Genomic DNA, 22,990 nt, shown 5'->3' on the forward strand with positions numbered 1-22,990 from the left:
CTGTTATTAAAACATTTTCCAACTAACCCCACCCACTATTTTCCAACTAGCCCCCTTAGCATATGACAAACTATTTTCCTAAAATATTCAAGCATGGTGCATTAAACTAAAATTTGTTTATTTTTTAGTGTTGTAGAACACCTACAACTGACACACATCAAAAAATTTCTTCCTATCTTTAACGATATCGACGCATGAGATGTTTTTAAATACACTAAAAAATTTACTTCGAAAGTAAGAAAACACAAAATTGTCAGTCAAACAAACATACCTTGACTCAACAAATCGAAACTAACATGGATTGTGTGTTTTTATAAACTACTTCACATGTTTGCAGTAAATATTTAAAAAAGTTATGGAGAGTTAAAAAAATGATCATTTTTCAACTAACCCCGCCTTTCAACTAACCCCACTCTCCCCTAAACGAGATAGAAAAAACTTACGTCTGCACAAACTTTGATTTTGCGCCACACTGGCAGACAGCTGAAAATGCTAATCCTCTTTTGTTTGTGGTCATCCGAGGATGGCAACATTCACCTGGCGAGACTCACAGCAACTTTGAGCAGGAGCAGGCCAAAGATATTCGGGTCTAACTTTTTCAACATCCTGATCCAACAAGTAGGCTACTATAGTAGCCTACAACATCCGATCCTGATGATTTAAAAAAATCCGGTCCTGATCCTACCAATTTTCAATGATCCTGTGAACTCCCTGCTTCCTGCCACCTGGCCTAATAGGCTGCACAGTCCTTAGCTTAATCCTTTGAAAAATAATAATAATTTTTTTCACACTAGTTGAGTGCAAACTGCAAAATCGCTTCAATCAAGTCTCCATAATTGGCGATTTTCAACCAACTGTTGTATAGTTCTTCTGAGAAGTGACTTGTGAGAGATCGAAATCATCGCATGAAAGTTTGTGCTGGTCTTCCTTTGAAAAAAAACAGGCTGAATTCTGAATGAAAAACATGATAAACAAAAAAATATAGCTCACCCAGGGCCGTAGCAACAAAGAACGTGGCCCCCTCCAAACATAAGTCCGGGGCCCCTTACAACGCAGAAACTGGAATGTGGTATTTATTTTACACAACATACAGGGTTCATATTATGTATACACAGCAGAGGGCACAGTTCCGCTAATAGGCTTTGCTTAGCTTAGCGGATTAGCATTTCCGCTAATATTTAGAAATTTTAGCGAACTCGTTAGCGAAAGTAAATTTATTGGAAATCCTCTGATTTCTTTGTTGAAAGCTAACTTTTACATTAGCTGCGCCCACTACTGTGTATTATACATAGGTCTACAGTGACAGTGTGTACCTACATATATTCCAGCCTAATTACGCAAAACGCTTCTTTCGAGCCTTGTTCTGCGCAAATTGTAATGGGTCATAATCCAGGGATCTGGCGATCTTGTTTTCGATGGTAATTGCAAGAGCAGAAAGCCTGTCATCTGTCATGGTTGAGCGCAGGATATTCTTGATCAGTTTCATTCTACTGAAGGTCCTTTCAGCACTGGCGACAGTAACTGGTTGATCAGAAGAACTCTGATACAAATGCAAAAATTCTGATATATCTCCTAAAGGCTGTTATTGTAGGCTACATTAAAAAAATGTTTGCCGTGACAAGTCCTCTCTCTTTCTCGATGGCATAAATAAAACGATTCAATTCCATTATTAGTTCGTTGGCATCAATGTCTCCCATTTTTCTTTTAAATTTTTTGCAGTGATTGTCCAGTTCCATTGTCCGCCCTGTTACTTCAGTGGTTACGTGCCCGCTCAAGACTACGCGGCGCAAGTTCGACTCTCGGAGTGTGCGCTTGAGCAACGCATTTCAGGACTGCTCTCCATTCAGCGGCACCTAGGGAATGGAATAATTTCCAGGCAACAACACTTCAATAATCGGAAAACTTCACTCTGCCAATCTCGGTAACCGGCCCAACATCAAGAGCCTCTACAAGTATGCGAAACTATCAGGAATAACCAATCAAGGCTTTGTCAGTCCGAGAATAAAGATTCAAAACCAACCAACCCAGCCATTTTCTCTGAGACACTTTTTCAGGCTGCTAGCTTTGTACAGAAATTCAAACAACGTAGCCTACCACTCCACGAGTTGGTCAAAGCGCGAAGAAACAGAAGACATGGCCTGATCAGTGAGAACAAGCAAAAAATTGTGATTTGAATTTTTCTTCAGCAGAAAGACGACTCGAATCATCAGCACATTCGTAACCAAACATTCTCTTCCTACGTCGTACCGTGTTTTTGAATACACCTGCTCAATACCAATAAGCTCTGCTATTTCGCGTGCATTTGTAACCACGTGGTTATATCCTGTATTTCGATAGTCTTCCTAAAACTTCGGCGGAGGGGCTCTCATTCCTTGCGTGGCCCCCTCCGATCGGAGGGCGGTTGCTACGCCTCTAAGCTCACCGGTATATATTTCTCAATTAGGTAGGCTATTGCTTATATTTCGCACCCACAGCATAAGAAAAGCCTATGATCAAAATCGTGACCGCTGAGTCAGATACCAGTACGTTTGCTCCTGCAGCAAGTCTTGGTTTATTTCCTGGCAAAGTGATTCAATGAGTAGCCTAAGGAGCTGCTGTCAATGTCATAGATAAAAGAAGTCCTCATAAAATACAAAAATAACCCCATTTACCTTGTCCGCACTGTGTCAACCTCCTCGCTTGTGCGGATAACGTTACCGATATCTTCGAAGTGTGACCACGACCATTCTATAAAGTAGTAGCCTAACCTATTGTGTGGGACTGCAAACATATAGGCTACGAGCCTACGTCTAGTGGAGGTTTGGAAACTCTTTAGATCGGCACTAAGAAGAATAGGGTGGCCAGTCCCTTCTGTTAGAAACGATTCCCCGCCCATTTAATATTATTGCTGTATCTCTGCTCCATTCTATTTTTTCATGCTTGAGTGACCCGGCCATGCATTTGCAATTTTTGCTAGTTGATCTTTCTTTTTACGTTTTGGCATGGACTGGAGTGGTCATTGTTTTATAAATCTGGAGAACTGGAGATTTGGAGTGACTAGGGAATATGTAAGAATTCGGTAAGCAACTGTTTGTTTTGTTTTATTATTGTCGTTTTCAATACACCATTTCTTCTAATAAGTAAGGCCTGCACTTTATCCAGTCTAGGCAGAAAACGTTTTAGACATCATTTATAAAACATACCTTTGCTTGGTGCAAGGTTATGCCTGTCTAGTTAACTCTAGCTAGTTGTGTAATTTGTTTGTTATCCTAGGGTAGTCTTTTCAGGTCTGCCAAGGATTCATTTATGGTATGTGCCTTTGTCTAGCTCACTTTAGCTAGTTGTGTAATTTGTTTTGTTATCCTAGGGTAGTCTTTTCAGGTCTGCCAAGGATTAACTTTTTGGTTTGTGCCTTTGAGCCTGCCATGCTGTAAAGTTTCTTTGAACTTTGTAACTAGTTGTTTGTTATCCTAGGGTAGTCTTTTCAGGTCTGCCAAGGATTCATTTTTTGGTTTGTGCCTTTGAGCCTGCCATGCTGTAAAGTTTCTTTGAACTTTGTAACTAGTTGTTTGTTATCCTAGGGTAGTCTTTTCAGGTCTGCCAAGGATTCATTTTTGGTTTGTGCCTTTGAGCCTGCCATGCTGTAAAGTTTGTTTGAATTTTGTAATTTGTTTGTTATCCTAGGGTAGTCTTTTCAGGTCTGCCTAGGATTCATTTTTTTTTGGTTTGTGCCTTTGAGCCTGCCATGCTGTAAAGTTTCTTTGAACTTTGTAACTAGTTGTTTGTTATCCTAGGGTAGTCTTTTCAGGTCTGCCAAGGATTCATTTTTTGGTTTGTGCCTTTGAGCCTGCCACGTTGTAAACTTTGTTTAAATTTTGTAAATAGATCTTCACTTTGGGCAGTCTTGTCAGGTCTGCCAAAGATTGAAGCTTCTAAGCCTGTACTCTGTCAGGCCACTGTTCTAGTCAGGTAGAACTGGTTACCGTTAAACCCTGTAATTTTAGTAGGTTGCTTACTGACATTCTCCGTAATATCGTGAAGGTCAATTGTCACCTCACCTAAGGTAAGTACCGTACAGATTTTGTTTTTTGTAGCTTGTATATTGCTGTGTGTTAATTATGGCTCGTAAAAAGCCCAAGCAAACTCCAAGACGGAGTAAGCCAAATGGTTATGCTAGTGGCTCAACAGAGCAGCATGAGGCCGCCTCTAATATTAGTGGTCAACATGACAGTAGCGAAGAGCTGCCAGGTCTTGTTGTGTTAGAACAAGAGCTGGTTGAAATCGAGCTTGGCATAACTTCCATCGACATGGAGCTATGCTCAAGTGATGATTTCCTGAGCTCTTCTGAAGTTTTGGAGGTAAAGAAAAGATGCCTTGAACTTCAAAGGAAGCTCTCCCTTAAACGTTTAGATTTACTCAAATGCAAACCACAGCAATCAGGCTCAATAGAATCTAGGATGAACCGTATGGGGGAAAGCATTTATGGTTTGCTTGAAGCATGCTCTACCCTCATTCGAAGCTGTCGAGAGCAATCCAAGCAAGTGTCACATCAAACATCATCGGTAGTTATGGATGCAGGCAGTGACACAGGCAAAGCTGCTGAGTCTAGCAGTCACGTGACACCCCGTGAGAGTGGTGTAAAGATACCACCTGTAAAAGCAGAACAGGGTATCCTTCAGGGCAGCAGTAGTGCTAGTAATATTCTTAATCCTTACACATCTCCCTTTCGCACTGAAGCTAATAATAGTAGTGAATTTCCCATCGTCGTGCCTCAACCCCAGCTCAGTGCAGGGTTTCAAAATGTTCATGGTCCTCGGTTGTCGCTGGAGAAGTTTGACGGCAATGTGTTAAAGTTCTTTAACTTTAAAAGGCGTTTTGAACGATACATTGAGTCAAACTATCTAAGCTTTGAAGATCGCATCGCCTTTTTGGAGGACAATTGTGTAGGCCAGGCCTTGGAAGTAATTTCTGGCCTGAGTTGCTTGCAAAATAGTGAAAGAGCATATGGAATGGCATGGGATAGATTGAGAAAAAGGTTTGGCAACCCTGGAAAACTCATGGCCAAAGTGAAGGAAGATTTGCTGCAAGGACCCCCTATTTCAGAGTGGGATGCGCCGGGCCTCACAAAGCTTTGCGACAAGATGTATAAGTGTGAAGTCAGTTTCGATGGCTGGGGTAAGTCTCACCTTTTAAACAGTGACGAGGTGCTTCAACGGCTGTTCCTGCGACTTCCTTATAAGTTAAAGGAGCAGTTTGTTCATGTTAATCACTTAGGATCGGACTGTGCCACGTTTGGTGATTTAAGAGTCTTGGTCGAGGATGCAGCCTCTCGAGCCGACAGCCAATATGGCCATCTTATGCAACCAGGCAAAGATGTTAAGAGAGCTCCACAACCATCGCTGGCTCGATCTAATCCGCAAGGTGGCTACAAGCGTGCTTCGGTTTGCACAACCCAAGAGCAGATTTCCCAATCTGCTAACCATAAGCAAGAGTCCTGTTGTTTGTGTGCAGAGTCGCATGCCCTATGGAAGTGTGAGATGTTTAAACAAAAGCCTGTTGCAGAAAGAAGAACCCTGGTGCAAAAGCATAGACTGTGTTTTTGTTGCTTGAGAGCAGGCCACAGAGTGGTTGATTGCAGATTTAAGAAATCTTGTGCAACGTGTGGATCGAGGCATAATTCACTTCTGCATGTAAACCGTGTGGAAGAGGAAAGCCCCTCTGCTCTGAAGAAGGGCATCTCAGCAACAACGTCCGCAACTGTGCCAGCAACATCTGGGACAACAATTTTTAAGGTTTTGCCAGTTAAGGTATGGGCTGGGGACCCCTCCAACTATACCTATACTTATGCTTTTATCGATGAAGGTTCTAGCGTCAGTCTATGCTCCTCAAGCCTCGTATCTCGCTTAGGGGTTGCTGCGACAAAAAGCAATGTGGAGTTGCTGACCACCAATGCTGTCTCCTTTCATGACAAGAAAATTGATTTTTTGGCTGTGCAGGGAATGGAAGAGCAGGCTGTGTTTTCCGTTGCAGATGCTCTGGTGATGGACCAGATTGTGGATGTCAGCCACAGTATTCCCACCGAAGCACTTAGTAGTGCATATAGTCATTTGGAGGACTTAAAGTTCCCTGAACTAAAAGATAGGAAGGTTGAGTTGTTATTGGGCAGCGATCTTCACCAGGCTTATCTTTTGCAGGAAGTTCGTACTGGCGCACCAGGAGAACCATGTGGACTGCACACTCTTCTGGGTTGGACCATTTATGGGAAAGATGGTGGCGATAGGCAACTCAACTCACCAGTAATGGTAAACTTTCTTAGCGTAAAGGAGTCTTGCGATAGAATGTTAAATGTATTGTTGCAGGATTTTAATGACATCGATGAGCCACAGGCCCCCTGTCCTTCAATTGAGGATAAACGTGCGCTGCAGATCATGCAGGACACGGTGAAGAAGGTGGATGGACACTATTCTGTAGGGCTGTTGTGGAAGGATGAAGACCCGGACTTGTGCAATAATCGCTCTATGGCACTCAAGCGCCTAGAGGGAATGAAGCGCCGATTTATTACTGACCCGGTGTTATTCAATAAGTATCGTGATAAAATGCAGGAATATGTTAAATGTGGCTATGCTGTGCCACTTGAAACTGGTGTGGTAGACACACCAGGGAAGACGTGCTATGTGCCCCATCACTGCACGACCAATGCGGCCAAGTTTAGAGTCGTTTTCGACTGCAGCGCGAAGTTTAAAGGCGTGTCATTAAATGACAAGCTGCTTCATGGCCCAGATCTCACCAATAACCTTGTAGGAACATTGTTTCGCTTCAGGCAACATCCGATCGCTGTTGTGGGCGATATTAAGGCCATGTTTTCCCAAGTACGCGTAGACGAAGGGGACAGGGATGCCTTTCGATTCTTATGGTATCCGGACGACGATCTCAAGCGGGAACCTATCGACTACCGCATGCAAACACATGTGTTTGGAGCAAAGTCGTCGCCATGCTGTGCTGCCTTCGCGCTTCGGATGACTGCCAAAGACAATGAAGCAGGTGCCGATCAAAACACTGTTAACTCAGTTTTAAAAAATGTTTATGTTGACGATATTTGTCATTCATGTGAATCGCCGGACCAGGCTATCGAACTAATACAACAACTGCGTGAACTATTACAAAGTGGCGGCTTCCATTTAACTAAATTCCTGTCTAACAGTGCAGAGGTCTTGAGTTCTGTGTTGCAGGAAGACTTGGCGTCGAAAGTCGATCTGCCGCAGTGCCAGCTTCCAACGCAGAAAACCCTTGGTGTTGTGTGGAATGCTGCGAGCGATTGCATGGAGGTGAGGGTGAGTATCCAACAAAAGCCTAACACCCGGAGAGGCGTTCTCTCCATGATTTCGCAAACATACGACCCACTAGGTCTAATACAACCCTTCATTTTACCTGCTAGGCAACTCCTGCAGCAGGCATGTGACGCTCAACTTGATTGGGATGAACCCCTTAATGGCCTTGGGCCAGTAAACATTAATTGGGAAGCTTGGTTAAAGGCCCTTCCAGAGCTTGAATGTGTTTCCATCGCTAGAAGCCTGACTCTTTTTGGTAAATGTGCTATCCGCTTTGAATTGCATGGTTTTTGTGATGCCAGTACCAGTGGCTATGGGGTCGTGTTTTATGTTAAAGTGTTTTATGATGATTCTGTAGTAATTTGTAATTTTCTATTTGGCAAGTCTCGAGTGGCTCCATTAAAGCCTGTTAGCGTACCTCGCCTGGAGCTCACTGCTGCTGTGCTCGCTGCCAAAGTCTGCAATTTTATCCTGACGGAGTGTGATTTTAAATTCAATTGTGTTGTCTTATGGACAGACTCAACTGTTGTGCTGCGTTACATTAATAATACTTCGACTCGTTTTCACACCTTTGTGGCTAATAGGCTGAGCACTATTCACATGCTTACCAGTGTCAATCAATGGCATTATGTACCGACTACCTTAAACCCCGCTGATCTCGCGTCTCGGGGAGTTTGGCCTGATAAAGTTAATACCGCTAAGCTTTGGTTCAATGGTCCTAAGTTTTTGCATGATGTCACGAGCAATTGGCCAAACCAGCCCGACTTTGTTGGCGGAATTTCGTCAGACGATCCAGAGGTTAAAAACATTGAACATTGCTCAGCCCAACAACACGCGATTACGGACTCGGACTCTCTCTGTCGGTTGTTTACCCGCTATTCGAACTTCCACGATCTACAAAGAACGGTTGCATGGTTGCTTCGCTTCAAATTGTACCTGAAAAGGAAATGCCGAGATGACTCCTTGACTGTTAAGACAGATTCGCTCAGTGTCGAGGAGATGGACGAAGCTGAACTTGCCATTGTCACAGCCGCCCAGCATCAAGCATACCCGACGGTGTTCGCAGTTCTCCATAACCACCCAGGATTTGACGCCCCGGTGGAACTCGTGTCCGACCTGCAGTTGAAGAAGCATGTGGCTTTGAAGGAGCTACAGTCCCTAAACCCCTATGTTGTTAACGAAACGTTAAGAGTTGGTGGGCGATTGCAACAATCTTCTCTGTCAAGCGGAAGAAGGCATCCGATCATTCTCCCATATCAGCACCCAATCACCGATCTAGTGATCATGAGGTATCACGAACGAGAAGGACACATGGGATGCTCACAAGTCCTTACCGCCATTGCTTCCCGTTATTGGATTGTCAAAGGGCGATCAGCTGTCAAAAGGGTCTTGCATTCCTGTATGAACTGTCGTTTTTGGAAAGCTACCGCCGGAAAACAGCAGATGGGCAACTTACCTGCTCCACGCGTAAACAAATCCATTCCTTTTCAAGCTGCTGGCACTGACCTTCTTGGTCCATTGATGGTAAAGAGCGGCCGCAGCAGTGTTAAGCGATATGTTTGTATTTTTAATTGTTTGGCGACCCGTGCTGTGCACTTTGAGGTCGTGCAATCCCTGGAGGCAAGCGCATTCATTCAAGCCTACCGAAGATTCTGCAGCCGTAGAAACGTTTGTCCTACTGATCTGTACAGTGACAACGGAGGAAACTTTGTTGCTGCAGACCGCGAACTTCGGCAAGGACTCAAGAACCTCCATCAAAAGAAAGTCGCAGATGTCTTACTTCGGCATGAAACGAACTGGCACTTTAACCCTCCGCGTGCCTCACACCAAGGCGGCTTCTACGAAACATTTTTTCGTTTATTAAGAAAATTGATGCGGTCGCTGGTGGGAAACGCTACGTTGGATGAATTCGACCTTCTCACGCTGGTAGCAGAGATTGAAAGAATTTTAAACGACCGTCCCATCACTTCGCTCCCATCGTCACCAGATGATCTGCAAGCCCTGACTCCAAGTATGATACTCACCGGATCAGCTTGTGACACCCTACCGCCAGATGTTTTTATGAAGGCTGACGGTTATCGACGCTCTTGGAGAAAGACCCAATACCTCACAAACAAGTTTTGGGAACAATGGCTGTTGCAATATCTCCCTCTGTTGCAGCCCCGACAAAAGTGGTTTGGCACATCTCCAAGCTTGAAACCAGGCGATTTGGTACTGGTAACGGACGAGGCAACTAAACGTGGGCACTGGCCCAAGGCTATTGTAAAGGAAGTTATGCCGGACACTAATAAACTTGTCAGACGCGTGCGAGTAAAGGTTGCTGACGGTACAGAGTTTGTTCGCGACATCAGAAAGATCTGCCTGCTAGAGGGCAGTATGGACTTTTAAAATGACAATTTTGTTTTCTAGGCTGGCTGGTTGGCACGATTGCACAACTGACATTGCTCATGCTGCTTAGGTTTCATATTTGAATTGTATTGCGTGTTTGTGTTTATTTTACTATTATTATTCTTGTGCTCCTCACTACCGCAGCTAGCGCGGTGTCGTCGATGCATTTGCATCCAGCAGTTCTGCCATAACTGTGTTATTGACTCCCATCAATAGTGTTGTTTCTATTTGCATCCTGCAGTTATTTACACTGTAGCAGTCTAGCTCTGTTTTTGGTCTGACTATTTCACACACCTGTCTCACTACTAAAGCTTTTGCTATGTGCGATATTATTTTTTGTGTTTTGTCAATTCATTGCTTAATTATCACGACTCGACTTAACAGTCGCGTGTTTTTTCTGGTAGCCTACTTTTGCTCTGACGTTAATGTCACTTGCGCTGGTCATAGCATTGTGCAGTATTAGGTTGTATGTGTGCTTTTGTTTATGCCATATCCCCACTTCTGCCACTGGTACCATGTATGCTATCATTTGTTTTTCGTGTATCCGTTTATGCTGACTTCCAGTTGTCGGTAGACTTATGTTTTTGTGCTTATTCTTAGCAATCGCTAAGCATGTTGGTCAAAAGGGTTTATTAACTCTTCTTGGGCGTGTCTTCGAGCTACTGTTCATCATTAGTCGTTATCTCCGCCTGCGGCAGATTGCGCATCAACATGGCTTATTTGTTTCCAAGAGTGGCGATTTTGAGCCAACTCGCCCAGTGTCGTCAAGTGGAGTATGTTATGTATGTTCTATTAGGTTTGTGTGTAATGCAAGCCAGCTTTTATGTTGCAATTGTGATCCTTGCTAACCGCGAATATTTTTGATTCTGGTCGACATTTGCATAATTCATGTCAATTGTCGTTTATGTGGCCACCTTGTGGCAATTAATTGGTTTGTGTTTTGCTTCATTTTAATCGTTTTACATTGGTAAAACCCTCATTTGTTAAACTCTGGTTTTGGGGGTGGGTATGTTAGAAACGATTCCCCGCCCATTTAATATTATTGCTGTATCTCTGCTCCATTTTATTTTTTCATGCTTGAGTGACCCGGCCATGCATTTGCAATTTTTGCTAGTTGATCTTTCTTTTTACGTTTTGGCATGGACTGGAGTGGTCATTGTTTTATAAATCTGGAGAACTGGAGATTTGGAGTGACTAGGGAATATGTAAGAATTCGGTAAGCAACTGTTTGTTTTGTTTTATTATTGTCGTTTTCAATACACCATTTCTTCTAATAAGTAAGGCCTGCACTTTATCCAGTCTAGGCAGAAAACGTTTTAGACACCTTCCTCTCGGCCGTTTTTCCTACAGCAATTATATGCAGCAACCTAATCAATTATTACACCAACCTAATTCATTACAACCGAGAGGTGAGCGGTGTTTTCAACAACCAGCTTATTAATCCGAGAGTCGAACCAGGTTTGCATAATTGGAAAGCCAACGCGTAATCCGTTGCGCCATCCCACTGCATTACATTGTTAGATGTCATCCATTCGAATAGTCTAATACTGCAACTAAAATGCTTGTTGGACAAATTCGTATATTTAAAATTAAAGTGCCAAGACACCAAACTTTAAGGCCAACTGAAAACATAACGAACCTGGCAATAAAGTCATTTAACCCCGCAAACAGTTTTGCCATACTCAGTTAGAGGTAGACAATATAAACAAAAGCATGTCAGTTTTAAATTATCTTTATAATTTTGTTGGTTGCTTTGAATTATTCCCAAGAGTTTCGCATACCGTACCACTACCTGAAGAGGCTTTAAACCGCTTACGCAGGGCCGGATACTGAGACTCAGTGAGATTGACAATATCCGATTGTCAGAAAGTCGGATCATGTCACTGACCTAACGGGGCGGGATGGGCTATTTTTGGGGGTTGTAGTTTCTGCGTTGTTCTTTAAGCTTTTAAGTTTAAGGTCAAATGAAACAAACTTGTGCATTTTGCAAAAAAATAAACGATTCTACATTTTCCATGCAGCATCTTTCTATTTCCCTGTTCCATTTTTAGACATAACACGCTTTAAAAGCAGCCAAATAACTGAAAATTCACTGCCTGTCGACTATAAAACTGCACAAGGTGGAATACAACGAAACGTTAGGTGTAATCTAAAATTGACACAATTTCATGGTAATCAACATCAAAAGTAGGTTAGGAGGTCGCTTTTCAAACAGTACAAGGCGAAAATCTTAGAACAAGGAGGGTGCAGGTCACAAAATCCGATTATCTATCTCTTTTTGCTATGGGGCCTACAGCAGACTTGGTTCAAATACTCGACTAAATTGAAGAGTGAGAATATCTTAAAAGCAGATATTCTCTTCGATTTTAAGCAATTAATGTAACAATTAAAGAATGATTATAAGATCATCTGCAACAATCTATAGTATAGGTCTATTCTCATTTTCAAAAGATCTCTTTCGGCTTAAGGAATGATTACATTAGCGCTTAAATATTAGCGCTTTAGGAATGATTATTCTTCCTCTTCCAGAAAATTTTTCATCGCATCCTTGACTTGTGTGGGTTCATCCAGCATCACCCAATGGCTAGCTCCTTCAACTATTACAGATTTGGCGTTTCGCAGGTTCTTCTAAAAATAGGTTTTGAACAAGTGATCAGACTACCATTTGTAAACATCGCGTAACATGGCGAAATCGAAGGTAATTAAAAGTACAAAGCTGTTTGGACGAACTCCTTTCTTGTCAAGATAAAGCACGTTAGACCTAAATCAAGTGCAATATTTATTGAGAAAAGAATTAATAGACCAGGCCTACTGTATTCCTCGACATCTTCATATTCCATTTATCCAATGCGATATTAATTTGAGAGTGAACGATAGGCTATATTTCTCGACATCTTCAAGTTTATTACCACCAACCAACTAGACGTAAATACAGAACTTTTTCCGACTTGGTGTGCCAAAAATGTTTGTTTTGTAGCCTATCACAGCCATGCGACAAGCATTGACTCCTTTCTGTTTACGGTTGAGTCTAAAGCACCAATGCTAAATTGTGTCATGTTTGTCTGGAATTTTATTCTTACTTTTTATGATGTAACTAACAAATCATTTGTATCTTAGTTCTTACCATGATATACGGCACCATGCGCTTGTCTAGTGCGTTGTCTTCGCTACCCCATATCACCAATGTTGGTAGGACGATCTGCTGCGTGACTGCCTCCAAATTCATTCCAGTGTAGAAAGGGTTTGCTAAAAAAACAGTGAAAAAATGAAAGTGAGCTATGGTAGTAGGCCTAATAGAATTTTTGGAAAAGCGGCCTTTCACATTTTTTCACATTCAAACAATTCGAAGTGCTTAGATTAGGCTACCAAATTCTCTTTAATCTAGTAATGATTTGTTTCGAAAAACTGCCGTCAAATGAGTTCTCAAAATCGAAAATGCAATACCGCCCCTCCCCCCAAATTATCAAAGTTTGGATTCCGAAGTTGAACCTTTTTTGAAAATATACTATAATTTGTATAAATTGATTTCGTTTTCCAAGACATCTGGCTATTAACACCGTAGCCGGTCGTTTGGTCAGCAGTAATTTGGTCGACAGACATTTGGTCGACAGTACATTTGGTCGAAAAGACATTTGGTCGACAGGACATTTGGGTTAGGGTTAAGGTTAGTTAACTAACGTCCTGTCGACCAAATGTCTGTCGACCAAATGATTGTCGACCAAATGACCGGGTACCATTAACACCCCCAGGACTTGTTTTAGACACACAGAAAGACACTAATAAATTTTGCAAATCGTAAATCGCGCAAAGTTTAAGCGATTTACGCTTCTTTTACCTAATCTGTGGAAGCAATTTCAGCATCGTTAACTTACTCTGTTTGGTTTTTGTGTAGTTTTTGTGTAGCTGAGTTTTTTGTGTTCTCTAATTTTAGCCGCAGTTTTTGCCCGTTCGTGTGTAACTCTACCTTTAATAAGTTAATAGCTGTTTATCTGCTAATAAATTTCATACAAACATTACCCTGAAAGTGTTTCCAGAAAGCGCTATAATCCATTATTTGAATGTAATTTTGCAAAAATTTTCCGGGGTAGCATGCCCCCGGACCCCCTAGAATACGCGTGGCTTCGGCACGCTCTAACCCCCACCAGCATTATTGCTTCCCTTGCTCAACCCACCAGGATACGCCACTGCACATCAGGTGGCGATGTCTTAAATCAAACACTTTGTCGTTCTCTTCAATTCATCAAATATTTTCCCTCTCCCCCCCAATTTTTTTTCTGGCTACGCTACTGATTGGGTCGTTTCTGCAGCGCTCATAAGAGCTCCGCTAATCCAAGAACAGGGGTACAACAAACCAACAATACCCGACTTGATAAAACAAAACCAAACCACAAGCTCGGTTATGGTACTTTCGAGCTGGTCATTGTCTCCGTATTCGGAGTATTTTACTTTAGTTCGTAAATTTTGTTTAATGTTTACAACCACTGTTGTATGAGCCTGCAAAGTATGAGTCGGTACCTCGAAGGTCAAAGATCATCTTCCTTACGCCATTTCACAATCTTCATCAAGCAAAGTTGTTATGATGATATTTTTGGACTTGCTCGCACTGTTTGGAGCTGCATAGTGCACACGAAGTCTCTTATGAAATCCTTCAACGATAGATCTACAGCTGCCACAGATATCACACGTGGTTCCCACAGAGTGATAGTCTATCTCTGGCTATTGTAGGATACACAGTATCTACTATATTACTTCGTTCTTTTTACAACCAAACGTGTTGGCGATTGGTATGATATTCACATACAAGGAGCTCACGCAACTAAAGCAAGCTGACGAATTTTTACACGGTCTTCTGGGCATGTATATTTTCAATTGATCAGAATAATTAAATTTTAATCCATAAGCAATACGAAACTTAAGTCTGGTAATCAGAACTATTAAGTCGGCTGCTGACATACCCTCCTGACGGCTATCATGTCCTGTTCATATCTTTAGGCAAACAAAACAATAATTTTCAACATGACAGAGCAAGCAAGGGCGTGAAAAATCTACACTCCTACAGGTATTGGAAAATTGTGTTTTCCAAACGATCGGTGATGGAGGAAACAACAAAAGTGAAAACAGCGTTTCAAAGTTATCTAGACAGGCATACAGTTGAAAAACGTAACCAAGCAAAAAGTTTGCCATGAAGCTTGACGATGGGATCAGGACATTTTGGCGCGGCTGAAACAATAAACAGCGGCACACATGTCGCAGGGACATCCCATCGCAAAGCTATTTGACGTGACTTCTATTCTATCTGCCATTGCGCAGACATTTTGTTACCAGTGTTGAAGCACCATTACAACTTTTGTGACGTAAAGGGTGATCCAATACATACTGTATGTACTATATGAAGCAAGAAAATACAAGTTACAAACAAAAAAGCCAACATACAACTGGAAGATAATGTCACGATACAGTTATAATGCCCTGTGATTTAACGAAATTAAACATAAGAAAGTTTATTTCGCAATGAAATTTTTTTTAAATTTAATTTTCGTATGTTTTTCTTTCGACCAGCATTACAAAATACTTTCATAACAGTTTAAAGGTAACCTTCAGCACTTCCAACGTACGATACGCTATTGCGCCAACACATCGCATTGTAGCCTAATTGTATTTAAATAACTTCAGTAAATTGATTATTTATTTACTAAAGCTTATCAAAACTACGCGATGGTGAAAAAATGTTGAAGGTCTAAGTTCAAATTACAGTATTTCAGCATTTCTGTCTGCTTGACTGTTTAAAACAAAATATTAAAAAATGACAATTTGAAATGATTCAACATCTGAAGACGTTGAATCAATGTAAAAAGGCGGATTCTGCTTGTCTGGGATATGGTTTGGAAAATGTGTAGCGTTGAAACCAAGAGTGCGGTTCATCATTCTTATCACCTGCTCTGTAGTAATTGATCCCGTTATGAATGTGGCGAGCAGCATAATGCTTGTAAACTTCGACTTCCTCCAATGAGAGAACATTTGCATGATTCTTGATTGACATGCTTCCCTTACCACGCATCATATTTTCCATGGATTTGAAATCGTTTATCCCAGTTATAAACTCAGGAAGATAAGGAAGGTGAAAAAAGAACACATAACACGATTTCAAAAGCTGAGACGGGTAATCTTTAGCGAAAGCACTGAAATGATCACAATAATAACATTTGTCAACATAATAAAATTCGTTAATTTTTGTAGTTTAAACTTTGAAAATTGATACAGAATAACTTTGAGGTGCTGAATATGAATTTAAGCTCTGATTTCTTCTCACGTCAGATTTTTTTAAATACAGTATAAAACAACTATTTTTAATGCATAATATTTTAACGTTGAGTCAGTGTTCCCTCTTTAAGAAAATTTAACAGTGAGCAAATGAATTTTTTCACTGAGAATTAATATTTTAAGGCTGCCTTTGCAAAGTTATAAGAAAATTACAAAGTTGATGACCACAACTTTAGTATTACGTTTATGTTTTGTAAAAAACTGCACAAACTTAAACGCTTACGAATTAAATCTCAATATAGCGCATGACTCTTGCAGCAAACGTCATATCACGCTTTGAAAATATTGTATTATTTTCAAATATGGAATGCTGCAAGTGTGCAGGTATCAAATCTCACCATTGGGCAAATAACCTTTGTTACATTTGCGCAACTGAAAGGAAACACTGCGTTGGGTTCATTACGCATGCATGCTGAAGTACATACTGTAAGTACAGTAAGCTGTTTCATAGGGTGCACAAATAGCTAAAATGCACTCACAGACTACAATTTAATGTTTTTTTGCAAAGAAAAAATAGCAAGCTGAAAAGAAATTTGGAAGAATAGCAAGACACCATGTTTTGCAGCAAATGCAAAAAATTGAAGCAAAATTGTGGTCAGTAAGCTTATTTAAGGTAGCCTACTTTGTCTCCCTGGCACTAACCTTTTGCTACGGCACTGCATATATTGGTGCTAAATACGAATATAGTGTGCTTTGTACATTTGAAGAATTGTAGCATCTATAGCCAATAATGTAAATTAAGTTCTATAATAGAATGCGCAATATTAGTGCACTGAGTGTAAATCAGGCAAGGGCCGCCTCTGCAGTGTATATCTGAGAGGTAGATTATTATCCCTATCGTTAAATCATCGTAAAAATCTTTATGGCCAGACTAAGAAAGCTGAAGTTTAAAAGTTTTGAACCCAGGCGCAGACCCGTTAACTGAAATCGACAGGGAAAAATTCTCGTTTGTTGAAATGTTGTTGCTGGAAAATTAGTTTTCAATATTGTTGAGTAATCTCGTCACTTCTTCTTTTGCATAGCCGTATGCTTATCCAACTGAGCTATAAAGAATAAGCGGATATCACTCACAGTAACTCCATGTTGCTATCAACATGCACTCAATCGCAAATCATCACGTTCAAAAAGAAAACATTACAAAGCAACATAGTATCGTATTTGAGAAACAACAAGAGGGCACTTCAGAAACGTTTTGCCAAACTGTCAGTAGATGAAAAATTACCAACTTACCAAATAGTGTTAAAAGAATTTTGTTATCAACCGCGCGCTTGCTTTAAGAGTAAACTTTACTTACAACAATCCATCCTCGCTTGGTGCGTTCATAATGATCAACTTTTCAACAACTTCAGGAAAGAAACGGGGAACTCTCCACGCCACTGCACCGCCCCAATCGTGAGCGACAATGACAGCACGCTGATATCCAAGTGCAGTGATAATTTCTTGAACATCATTCACCAGATAATCCACATGATACTGGCCAATTGCTACGATAGAATGGAGTCGTGAGATTGAAAAGCTATAGGCTACTCACTTAAAATGACAGTCAGTCACAATGTTGAACACTGAAAGCTTAGTCCATGAATTCTATACAAAACGAAATTGCAGCAATTTTGCTGCGCAGTTGAAGACAATGAATGCCAATAAAGACGTGTACTAAGAAATCTCATGCAAAGCCAAAGCAACAATAAAACACCGTATTACCGGTAATGTTTTGAAACTTACATTGAGGCTTATCGGAATCCCCGTATCCTCGCATGTCATAGGCAACTACGTGATAGTTTGAACTGAATTGCTTGAGCACATGCTTCCAGCTGTACCTATAAATCACGCAAGCAGTTGGGCAGCCTATGGCTTTCATGAATTAACCAAACATTGAAAGCATAGGCTACAAATTATTATGTTCGAGAAACACACAGTCACACACGTTACAATGTATGAGCTAAAATTTAATAGGATAATGTTGAACTTCATACAAATAATCGTAGTTCATCAAAAAGTTACATACCAGCATTCAGGAAAGCCGTGCATGCACAACATGAGCGGCTTATCTTTGGGGCCAGCATGAACGTAGTGGAATCGCATTCCAGACTTTGTTCGAAGAAAACCGTGGTTGAATCCCTTCATGGCGACTGAAAACAATTGTTGTAAGCTAGAACTTAGTTCTATTTCGTTAGGAATCACAGATGCTTGCACAGCGGAGATTAGCTTGGATTGAATTTTTATAATACGTAGGAGGTCAGAGCAATTGATAAGTTTACGGGCTTCGAGTTCAAAACAGTGCATTTCAAAAATAAAGTTTTAACCTGTAAAACTTTGTCTAAAAAGTGTTGGGAAATTGAAACCAACATTACGATATGAGCTTGTTGACGCAGAAGCAAATTTTTTGAATTATTTAGTTTTGCTCAGCCCCATAAAAATAGTGGGCTTCTGGAACTAAGAAAACTACACTTTAGGGTGGTACAACGTAAAACAATGGTGTTGATAGCAGGTAAAAGTGGACCTAACTTGATACCAGCATCACAAAGATAAGGTTCTCAATCTCATTACAATAGGCTTTCACCTATAACGAGTAGGATGACCAGTTATCTTCTCTCGGCTGCATGCCCTTTATCAACCACTACGCCTACTCAATTTATTAGGTACCCGATCATTTGGTCGAGAGACATTTGGTCGAGAGACATTTGATCGACATGACGTTAGGTCGACAGAACGATTGATTCATTTTAGGGTTATTGTTAGTTAACTAACCCTAACCCAAATGTCCTGTCGACCAAATGTACTGTTGACCAAATGTCTTGACGACCAAATGTCCTGTCGACTAAATATCTGTCGACCAAATGTCTGTCGACCAAATGTCCTGTCGACCAAACGTCCTGTCGACCAAATGTCTGTCGACCAAATGACTGTCGACCAAATGTCTGTCGACCAAACGACCGGCTACGATTTATTACACCTAGATGCAGGTATTTTTTTTTCAACAATCAGCTTTTCGGACGATTGGAAAGCGAGCGCCGTATTTGCTGCGCCATCAACTTCCATGGTAGGCTACAGTAGTCTTCGATTATTAAGCCCACCTCGGAAGCGGACGATTTTGGGCTTATTCAGCAGGGACAAATTTCTGTCACTCCTATGAATGAAAATAATTTCAGACCGTAACAAAGCTGACTTTGCAAGCGGCGACTATACTGTACTGGTACAGCGCTAAACAAATACCGACGGAACAAAACACTTTACGTAGTGTTTGAGCTTAGACCTTTCACTTAGCTTGAAAAAACGTAGCAAAGCATTAAATTTTAATATTATAGGCTATACCTTCAGGGCACTCATCGTGATTTCCTCTTTTAAGAAGTTTTTCAAATCCTTTCCTTCCACCAAAAATAGTCCTTATAAACATTGAAGGTATGACAATACAAGCCCAGAATATTCCGATTCCAAAATAACATAAACCCAGAAGGGTTCTGCTTAAAAAGCCAGCCATGACTTACAACACTAAAAAACTAACGACCTGCATGAACAAAATGATGATTGACACGCAACGGCAAGACAAAGCACTGAAGATAACAAGGCAAAAATCTGAACAAAAATATTACAAGAATGTTTTTAGAGGACTTACGTTCAATCAGGTTTTTTTTCTATTCTTAAAAATTAAATAGTGAAATGTTCCTTTGATAGGATATTGTTTCGATGTGTTTTAAAAGAACAATCTCGAACAGATGCATTATGAAGTATTTTGATTGCGCGTTTTTATTTTTCCCTTACCAATGAAATACAATTTGAATTTTTTTTTTTGCGTACGTTCTACTATTGGCGTTGGCGTTTAATATTGTGATGTATTTGCTGCAAAACCAGGAAAATTTATCCTCAAACACGGATTAAATTTGAAACTATAAAAACTAACTAAAAAACCTAAAAGCGTCTAAAGACTTCAATGTGATTCTATCTGCTAAGCACTGTACAAACTAGAAGTGGTAGATTTCATTAAAATAAAATTTCAGTAACTACACGAAGAACTTCTACCTTCCACTTTATCGAATGTTTACATGCACAAACGCTGGATACGTACAGTACACTGTGATTTTACAAAATCACACTAATTTGTAAGGCTAATTTTAAAACTTAACTTTAATCTCGCAGCTTATGCTCAGTTAATAAATGTTTCTCAATGCGTGAGTATCGTGTAGCAACCGCACACCAAATCGGACTTTGATAAGTCTCGACAAGAATTAAAGACAGCTGTGTTAATGATCAACCATTAAAACCAAGCTCTAGGCTACACGTCGGAAGACAATTCTTTAACAAGGTACCACAGCTGTCAGTTGTTTCAGAAAGAAGTTATAATTTTGCAAGTTTTTCTTGTGTGGCGTGATCCCAGTCAACAAGTTAGTTCTTCTGACTGATACAACGTCCACAATACATTAATACCAAGGTATGATTTTTCGCCGAGCCGCATGCTGAGACAGCAGCGTCAGAACTACTTTTTCACGGTTTCATATTTCCTAAGTGTAACCAGAGATGGGCGTGATCTTGATCTTGAAGATCACTTTTTTTTTGGTGATCTTGATCTTGATCTAAGATCACTTTTTTTTGTGTGATCTTGATCTTGAAAAACAATAAGAACAAGATCACTTTAAAATTGAAGTTTACTTACTAGATAGAGGCATTTTTTTAGAACTCGTATTGTACAAAGTAGTTAGAGGCAACTACTAACATTAAGCCACTGTTGATGTAATATGTGTCCAACAAAAGACGATTTAAAGTCTCCATCTGATCTGGTCAGTGTTGCCATTTCAAAATTGAAAAAAGTTTTCTGTGTTGGTCATAATAAAGAAGTCAACTTCCGTGTACTACTTTATGTTGACGTATAATAAATATGATTTAACTTTGTTTACAATTTCCATGTGTGAATTTTAAAGAAATGTTTGCTTTCTTTGACCCAGTTTTAGATGTTTCAAAAGTCTAGAATGGCGGTGTTAAACAATTTGGAGTCTAGCCGATTTTAGTTATGTGAAGTGGTTTATTGCAGCAAATTAACCAGACCAAGACTTGTTTGGGGTCTGAGTATGAAGCGGTTTGTCTGACCGCAAACCTTTGAACTTTTTTGATAGCAGACAACAGTATCAACGTTGCCAGATGGATAAATGGTGCAATAAACTTTAACATAATACAGTGAAAGCTAAAACTACGTGGTAAAACGTATAACAACTCCCACATGAATCAGACAAAAATTTGGTAAAAAATGATGCAGTTCAAAGTTTATTTTTATTTGTTTCTTATAAATAAAAAGTATAAAACTAATTACAAATTTTGCGACTTTTTTAGTACTGCTATAATTAACCTCGGCCTTGGGTGTGACGTTGCGATTCTACGCAAACTACGTCAACAATTGATAGGCCTTATAATAGCAACAGTCACTAACTTATTACAATTCTAAGGCCAGCGATCGAGTAGTTAAAAATAAAAGTTAGCAATACAAACTATATACATTTACCCAGATTGCTTATAGTAATTATTTTTTGCAACATCATTGATCAAAAACTTCATTTTTTTTAAGTAGGCTACACAAAAAGTGATATTGAAAGTGATCTTGATCTTCAAGATCACCTATTCTTGGTGATCTTGATCTTCAAGATCACCAATACTGGTGATCTTGCCCATCTCTGAGTAAGACTAAGATGGAAGGCGGATGCATAATACTCTCAATGCAACCCTCGTGGTTTAGTCCTACTCACTATCAGTTTAGAATCAGAAGATAAACAGCATAAGCTGGACAGCAGGAGCCACTGCAGGGGCAGTCATCATATGATAGAGATAGAGGTTCATCGTGCAGATCAGCTTTATTAGTCATCTCTGAAGTCAAGTGCCAATGAAACCTTATCACGGTTTTGCAACCGTCTTCCGAATATTGTTGAAGTTCTTTCAGTAGGCTTTTGGTACCAGGACAATAGTTAAACATCCTGCGCCAACAAATCCAATGACAAACCCACTGTACAAACACAAGGCATTGTGAGGTATAGGCTACTCATACCGGCATTAAAGCTTGTTTTTCGATTTCTTTCCTTTGCTCTTTTGTTGGTCATCGCCGCCTTCATTGCCTTGGGTGTAACACTGGGAAACAAACTGGAAAATAACATCGGCCGCAATACAATCGCTCTGGCAATAATATTCTTGACAAGCAATGGTCATTGGAGAAGCTTTCGCGGCAGTGAGTACCACTACTGCAGTAGGCTACTGAGTACTGTCTGATTTTTGGTAGAACTGTCGCTTTGGTAGCTACTGTACTTAACAAGCCAGTGATAAATGAATTAACTTCCGCACCACAGTGTCATTCGAAAACATTTCATAAACGTAAATTTAAATCCAGGCAAACAGGTACTTATTACATCTATTCAACGTCTGAAGATGATGAATCGATGTAAAGAGATCTTGTGGGGTTACAGTTTCTTTGAAACAAGATAGTTATCCCTGGCTGCTTTGCAACTACTAGTCAATCATAGAATGTGTTTTTTGCAAGTACCTCTGCTCCTGCTAACGTCTACTCCGCCCCAGGTAACTTCGCCTCTGCCTTAATCAATCCATTTCATCATGTTGTTGCACAGCTTTAGGTAGATGTTGGATTTTTTTTTCAACAACTTTGTTGCATAATTGACTCAGCCTTTGAACACAGTGGGAGATCGTAGTTAATGAGTGCAAAGTTTAAAATCATGACGAAACGTAAGTTTAGTGAACCACACAAGGTCAGAACTTTAGTTTTTCGAACAGATAAATTTCAGTTCTTATAACACTCAATGTTGCCACAAGTTTAACGTCAACAACAAAGGCACATCCGGAAGTGATGTCACTTGTTTTTCATTGAATTATGTTAAATCAATACATAAAAATGACATCTAACCGGGTTGTTATAAAGACGCTATTACCTGAGTCGATTTGTTGGAGTCACACAATAATCTTGTTTTCCTCTCAACGAAATAACCGCT

General features: G+C 40.3%; 2 protein-coding genes across 3 annotated transcripts; one reads left to right on the forward strand and one right to left on the reverse strand.

The window, feature by feature from the left end:
• Positions 1-4,097: 4,097 nt before the first annotated feature.
• Positions 4,098-9,695, forward strand: LOC145765193 (uncharacterized). The gene is made up of 2 exons (XM_082576974.1): positions 4,098-7,563; positions 7,825-9,695. Exons 1-2 carry the CDS (start codon positions 4,098-4,100, stop codon positions 9,693-9,695), a joined length of 5,337 nt encoding a protein of 1,778 aa, XP_082433100.1.
• Positions 9,696-11,821: 2,126 nt separating this feature from the next.
• On the reverse strand, positions 11,822-22,990 carry LOC145776269 (epoxide hydrolase 3-like). 2 transcript variants are annotated; one of them, XM_082587682.1, is made up of 9 exons: positions 22,931-22,990; positions 22,531-22,668; positions 22,042-22,121; positions 18,022-18,145; positions 17,739-17,833; positions 17,311-17,500; positions 15,630-15,874; positions 12,820-12,941; positions 11,822-12,323 (listed from the first exon to the last, which is right to left on the reverse strand). In XM_082587682.1, the coding sequence occupies exons 3-9, from the start codon at positions 22,103-22,105 to the stop codon at positions 12,207-12,209; spliced, it is 957 nt and encodes a 318-aa protein (XP_082443808.1). In that variant the 5' UTR covers positions 22,106-22,121; positions 22,531-22,668; positions 22,931-22,990; the 3' UTR covers positions 11,822-12,206. The 2 variants fall into 2 exon arrangements, with proteins under 2 accessions (XP_082443808.1, XP_082443800.1); XM_082587674.1 differs by lacking the exons at positions 22,042-22,121; positions 22,531-22,668; positions 22,931-22,990 and adding an exon at positions 19,329-19,496.

This window comes from Aplidium turbinatum, chromosome 1 (genome assembly GCF_918807975.1).
Source record: "Aplidium turbinatum chromosome 1, kaAplTurb1.1, whole genome shotgun sequence".
In the NCBI taxonomy this organism is placed as follows: domain Eukaryota; kingdom Metazoa; phylum Chordata; class Ascidiacea; order Aplousobranchia; family Polyclinidae; genus Aplidium; species Aplidium turbinatum.